This window comes from Cataglyphis hispanica, unplaced genomic scaffold (genome assembly GCF_021464435.1).
Source record: "Cataglyphis hispanica isolate Lineage 1 unplaced genomic scaffold, ULB_Chis1_1.0 scaffold61_size7024, whole genome shotgun sequence".
Classification (NCBI taxonomy): Eukaryota; Metazoa; Arthropoda; class Insecta; order Hymenoptera; family Formicidae; genus Cataglyphis; species Cataglyphis hispanica.
Window position 1 is genome coordinate 1 of NW_026099259.1, and position 7,024 is coordinate 7,024.

General features: G+C 38.0%; 1 protein-coding gene across 1 annotated transcript; it reads right to left on the minus strand.

Moving 5' to 3' along the window:
• Positions 1-3,772: 3,772 nt before the first annotated feature.
• LOC126858689 (uncharacterized) lies at positions 3,773-4,765 on the minus strand (the record flags this gene model as incomplete). The annotated part of the gene is made up of 1 exon (XM_050609159.1): positions 3,773-4,765. A coding segment is annotated over one exon (993 nt), but the record flags the coding sequence as incomplete, so codon positions are not given.
• Positions 4,766-7,024: the final 2,259 nt, after the last annotated feature.

Sequence of the window (7,024 nt, forward strand, 5' to 3'; positions counted from 1 at the left end):
GATCATACTAAAAAGAAAAGTCCTGTACCATTTTCCTCTATAACGCTTCATAAAGAAGTTATTATTGAGTAAAGTGTAGCCAATCAACGCCGATCTTTAGCCGGACACACGTCAGTGAGCCGCGCGCCTAGTAGTGGTGCGCCGTAATAGCTGAACGCTCACACACACTACCAGACACGAGGCTCACCAACGTACGCTTGGCTAAAGATTGGTGATGATTGGCCAGACTTTACTCAATAATAACTCTTTTATTAAGCGTCATACAAAAAAAATTATATAGGACTTTTTGATTCAGTTTGATCTTCATATTTCAAGTGTGTCACAAGTTGCCGGACACCCTGTATAATATTAAATAACACTAACCTTGTAACCCTTATTTTTTTCTGGAAAGTCTGCGGGCAAAGAGAGGCAAGTTCTTTTTGTTATATTTACGTCCCATTGTGGACACACTATATATTAAAAATTTTAGACAAAAACAACTTGAACACAATAACGTGTAATAACGCGTTATAGTACGTTGAGCACGCGATAATCTCTTGTTACGGGCATATACAAGACACACGCGACAAACTGAGACTGAGCCTGTCGCGCACTGATATGATCGCGTGCGTCTGTTGAATGTGCATGTGCGTACAGCCGGGGTGTGTGAAGTTGGCACCCCTACGTTACGATACCATAGTTCTGTTTAGAGTTCTGAATTATTTAGAACAAAAGAAAGAGTTCTTGATAATTTTTATAAAGAGTTCTGTCCATTATAACAATAAAAGCAGAGTTTGAAAAATAGGGGTGCCAACTTCACGTTTTTGGACATATCAAAATTAAATAGTTAAGTTCTGAGCATAGTTCTGATGTTTTTTTGAATAGTTATATAGTTCCTGATACTTTTTTGCAAGAGTTCTGCAGTTTTTAGTTTTAAAAATTGACTTCAAACATCAGAGGTATATTTTCGAAATTTCGAGTTCTGATCAAAAATATCGAAGTTCTGAATTATATTCGATAAAACAAATATAATCGCGAAAACCGCATGGTCTTAGCTATTATAGTTACCGAAATACCGATTTTTTAAAATTAATATACTTTTGTAAAAAATTTTGGAAATCTCGAGTTCCGACCGAAAACAGCAGAGTTCTAAATTACATTCGATAAGACAAATATAATCGTAAAAACCGCATGATTTTAGCTATTATAGTTACCGAAATATCGATTTTTTAAAATTAATATACTTTTGTAAAAAAATTTTGGAAATCTCGAGTTCCGACCGAAAACAGCAGAGTTCTAAATTATATAGATAGATAGATAGATAGATAGAATTTTATTGGTTCCCCTTAGGGTTACAAACTCTTACATATTTAACCTTACACTATCTTAACTCTATCTTACCACTACTTAACTCTAACTTATCTTAACTTAATCTCTATCAATTCTTAACCTACCTACACACACACACACACGCTATTACCCTACTCCTTTATGGGACCTCCGCTTCCGGTTCTTGTTTCCATTCCTCTCATATATCTCAATCTCACATCCACAACACCTCTTGCTCTCGATCTCTCGATTTCGATGATTCTCGACTCGATTTTGATCTTGATGATTTTGACCGATTTGATCTTTGAACGATGATCGATCTTTGTACGCGATTCGATCGTTTTCGACGATTTCGAGTGATGCCTGATCGCCGAGATCGAGATTCGATTATCTGCCGATGATTCGACCGATTCTCGACCGACGGAGACCGAGAGAGTTTCGACTGACGCTGCGATGATCTTTCGATGCCGAACTGATATCTTGACTCGACGTCTGCTGATATCGCCGGATTTTCGAATCTGCCGACGACATCGATTTCTGCCGATTTTTGATTCTGAGATTTCGATTGTTTGGATCTGACGCGCCTGATTTTGATCGTTCGATTTCTTTGATCTTGCCGATTCTTAGATCCGATTTTCGATGCCGACCGAATCCTCGAGGTATCTTTGTTTCGGATCTTTTTGAATTCTTCCTTTATTTATCTCGAGAAATTTTGATCGACTTCTGGACATCGATCGGATACCTCGACCCTTTAACTTCGCCGACTTCTACCTTTATACTCGATATCCGATCACTGTCCACACCGACCGATCAGAGCCATGACGCTTCCCGAATCGTCCCGAATCTGTCCTAATCCCCATACCTGACTCATTACAGCCGCGCCCTTCCTAATCTATCTCTTATCTGCGCCTCCTGTCCTCCATTTCTCTGCATTATATACCCCAGATAAGCGAATTCTTTAACCTCCTCTATCCTCCTCCCCTTCCACCTCCAGTTTACCGTTCTTACTCTCCCTCCTCCTTTCTTAAACCTTAATATTTTTGACTTTCCTATATTTAGCTCTAATCCTTTCTCTCCAATAGTTCTCTAACCTTCCAATCATACTCCTCATCCTGTCCTCCTCCTCCGCTATCAAAACCACATCATCCGCGTATGCCAGGAGAATATCTTCATCCCTCCCGGTAACCCCGCCCCATCCTCCTCTTCTCATTACCTCCTCCAAATCGGCCGTTACCAAATTGAGCAGGGCTCGAGGGCATCCTTGCCTTTACTCCTCTCCCTGTCCAAAACCTGTTCCCAATCCTCCCCTCCTCACTCTGTTCCTAGTCTCTTAAAACATCCTCGCTCCTTCTGACCAGTCCTTCCTCACCCTCTCCCTCATCGCTTCCATCAATTTCCTCCTATCCACCGAGTCGAACGCTGCTTTCAGATCTATAAAATGCCACTAGTTTCCTTTTTCCCTTAACTGTCTATTCACTAAATAGTTTAGTATGAATGTTGTCCATTGTCCCTTAACCCTTTCCTAAACCTGGTCTGATTCTGCGGTACCAAACTCTTCTTTCCACCTCCTCATTTAGTTCCACTTGCTAACACCGAGCATACACCTTATAAAGCGTCGAGGTCAACGACACCTTCTATACTCGACTTCTCCCTTTATTCGGACGATGCCTTTATCGACTTTCGATCCATCCGTCCGAACCTGTATTGATGCCGATATCGATTCTTCCAGGCTTCTTCCATTTATCTGCCTCTGCTGGAATTCGATCCAAACCGCATCACGCTGACGCCTTGATCGTGATCTTATTTCGACGATCCATCTCTTCATCCATCCAATTCTGATCTTTGTCCGATTACCATTTCGATCTACTTTCGCAGATTTCGAATCGATCCGATCGCCGATGTTATGATTTATCGCACTTTTCGATGATTCTCGAACTGAGCTAAGCGATTTCGATGCGATTTTGATGCCGGATTGATCGCGATTTCCGATCTTGCCGATTCTTTGCTTTACCCTGAGATTTGATCCGACGACGTTAGCGGATTTTGATATCGACTTTACTTTCTGACGGATCTCTTATGCTCGAGACTTTATCGATTCTGTTAATTTATGTTGCCGGATCTTCTTAGACGATCCGACGTTTCTGTCTGTCTCTTCTGACTCTTGATCCATATTTGATCGATGATGATCCGAGTCGCATTATCCTCGATTCCGACCCTGTTATCGACATCCTCACATCTTCGTTCCTCGACATAATCTGTAACTGACCACCACTTCCTCGTGATGTCCATCTGCTCTATATCCCCCTTCGTGCATCCATTAAAAATCGTCCACCCCGCTTTTTCTAACCATTTCAACAACTCTCTCCTCCTTAGCACTCTCTTGTCTTTCGACTTTCTCCGATCCTTCCTCTTCAAACTTTGATGAGATCTCTCTCATCTGATTTTGCAGAAATCCTTCGATCATTCATGCCTTTCCTCGATCTCGATCCGACATCGACTCCGAGTTTTTCGATATTCTGACATTTCCGAGATTCTTTGATCTCCACTTTGGACGTTGATTGCTTGATTGTCTGATTTGACTTTGATCCGACTTTAACCTTGATTCTGACAGATCCTCCGATTGTTCTTTCGAGTCTTGATTGACTTCCGATAATCTTGATGCTTTATTTCGATCCGATCGTGGACGAAGCAGCGACGATTTACTGATCTCGACTTTCATTTCTCGAATCTTTGACTTTGATTCCGGATCTTTGCGATACCGAACGATTGATTCTGACGCGAGCTTGATGCTGATCTCGGATGTCTGTATCCGATTCTCGACGATGTCCTGATGACGATCGATGATCGCGACGATTTCGCTGACGGATCTCGACGGATGCCGCCGATAACGTCGACGCCGATCAAGCGCCGGATCGAAGTGATTGAATTTGATTGACGCGAGGATCGATGATGTTTCTCGATTTTCGATTGATCGCGCTGGATGACTTTGTTGATCGATTTCGATGAATGCCGATTCGACGATCTGACGCGGATTTTCGATTGGATCGTGCCGATTTTGATGCCGACGCGACGGATTTTGATCTCGACGACTTCTGGATGAGTCTGATTTCTGATGACGCTGACGCCGATGCTTTTGATCTTTGATGATGCGATAAAGCGCTGATGTTTGATGCCGGATGCCGGATTCTGGATTTTCGGATCTCGAGATCCTGAACTTTTTCGGATCTCTGATGCCGACGCCGATCTTTCGGATTTCGCGATTTCTGGATGCTTTCGATGCTTTCGATGATGATGATCTTTGATGGATCTTCGACCGCCGAACGATTGTTTGGATCTTTCGACCTTCTGACCGATGATCGATGCCGGATTTTCGGATGACTGCCTGACTGATTCCTGAATCGACTTTTCGATCGCGAGATGGACCAGGTGACGGATTCTCTGCGTTTCTATGTTGACTCTGTCACACCTCACTAGCCGCTCTACGCTCTCCGCTATATTCTATGGCCTAATGCCACTGCTCCACACTTCCCTTTATGCTCTTATATCTGCCCTACCACGCGCCTCCACTTTCGCTCTTCACTTCCCCGCACTCTTTCTCACACACGCTTTCCCACCAACACACTCACTTCTCTTTCCTTCCTCACTCTAACTCCTTACTACCCACAAAATACACACGTCAACCACTTCTCCACACACCACTCGACACCGGAAACGGAAGTCCCGAGTTCTAAATTATATTCGATAAGACAAATATAATCGCGAAAACCGCATGATCCTAGCTATCATAATTACCAAAATAATGATTTTTTTTTAAATTAATTACTTTTATAAAATAAATGTAAAAATTACGAGTTCTGATAAAAAACGTCGGAGTTCTAGATTACATTCGATAAGATAAGTATAATCGTGAAAACCGCATGGGCTTAATTATTATAATTGTCAAGATAGCGATTTTTTAAAATTAATTTATTTTTATATCGTATTGTTGCTGCTAGACGTGAAACTACTACAATGAATGATTTTCAATTGTTTTTATATGACATCGTTAATGCATACGTATTGTTTGATTGTGTTTCAATATTTTTCTTTATAACCAGTTATTAATTGATATTTGAGAGAAAGAAGAGCAGAAAAACTTAAAATTAATAATTTAGTATATTGAAGCATTAATATTTAATTGTCTTTATTTAAGTCAAATCAGACAACATCTTATGTATTCTTTTGAAATTTTTTCTAACACTTTGACTCGTTAAAAATTTTTTTTAGAAATGGATATAAAATATTTATTTTTCCTGATTCATCTAACATTGATTCGGAACTCTATCATTTTTTATCAGAAATAGAAATTTTCAATATATATATTGTATATAAAGTATAGTTAAAACGCGATATCTAAGAAACTATGTTATAATAAAATAATAGAGTTATAAAATCTGTACTTTTTTTCTTTCTTGTTTTATCGAATATAGTTCGGAATTATAAGATTTCTTACTAGAACTTGTATTTACTACAATTTTTCGTTAAAATATATTAATTTTAAAAAATCGCTATCTTGACAATTATAATAATTAAGACCATGCGGTTTTCGCGATTATACTTATCTTATTAAATGTAATATAGAATTTTATTGTTTTCAGTCAGAACTCGTGATTTTCAAAATTTTTTATAAAAGTATATTAATTTTAAAAAATCGATATTTTGGTAACTATAATAGCTAAGATCATGTGGTTTTCGCGATTATACTTGTCTTATCGAATGTAATTTAGAACTCCGACGTTTTTGATCAGAACTTGTAATTTTTAAATTTATTTTATAAAAGTAATTAATTTAAAAAAATCATTATTTTGGTAATTATGATAGCTAGGACCATGCGGTTTCCGCGATTATATTTGTCTTATCGAATATAATTTAGAACTCTGATGTTTTCGGTCGGAACTCGAGATTTCCAAAATTTTTTACAAAAGTATATTAATTTTAAAAAATCGGTATTTCGGTAACTATAATAGCTAAGATCATGCGGTTTTCACGATTATATTTGTCTTATCGAATGTAATTTAGAACTTTGCTGTTTTCGGTCGGAACTCGAGATTTCCAAAATTTTTTTACAAAAGTATATTAATTTTAAAAAATCGATATTTCGATAACTATAATAGCTAAGATCATGCGGTTTTCACGATTATATTTGTCTTATCGAATGTAATTTAGAACTCTGATGTTTTCGGTCGGAACTCGAGATTTCCAAAATTTTTTACAAAAGTATATTAATTTTAAAAAATCGGTATTTCGGTAACTATAATAGCTAAGACCATGCGGTTTTCGCGATTATATTTGTTTTATCGAATATAATTCAGAACTTCGATATTTTTGATCAGAACTCGAAATTTCGAAAATATATCTCTGATGTTTGAAGTCAATTTTTAAAACTAAAAACTGCAGAACTCTTGCAAAAAAGTATTAGGAACTACATAACTATTCAAAAAAACATCAGAACTATGCTCAGAACTATTTAATTTTGATATGTCTAAAAACGTGAAGTTGGTACCCCTATTTTTCAAACTCTGCTTTTATTGTTATAATGGACAGAACTCTTTATAAAAATTATCAAGAACTCTTTCTTTTGTTCTAAATAATTCAGAACTCTAAACAGAACTATGGTATCGTAACATAGGGGTGCCAACTTCACACACCCAAGTAAAACCTACAATAATTGACAATA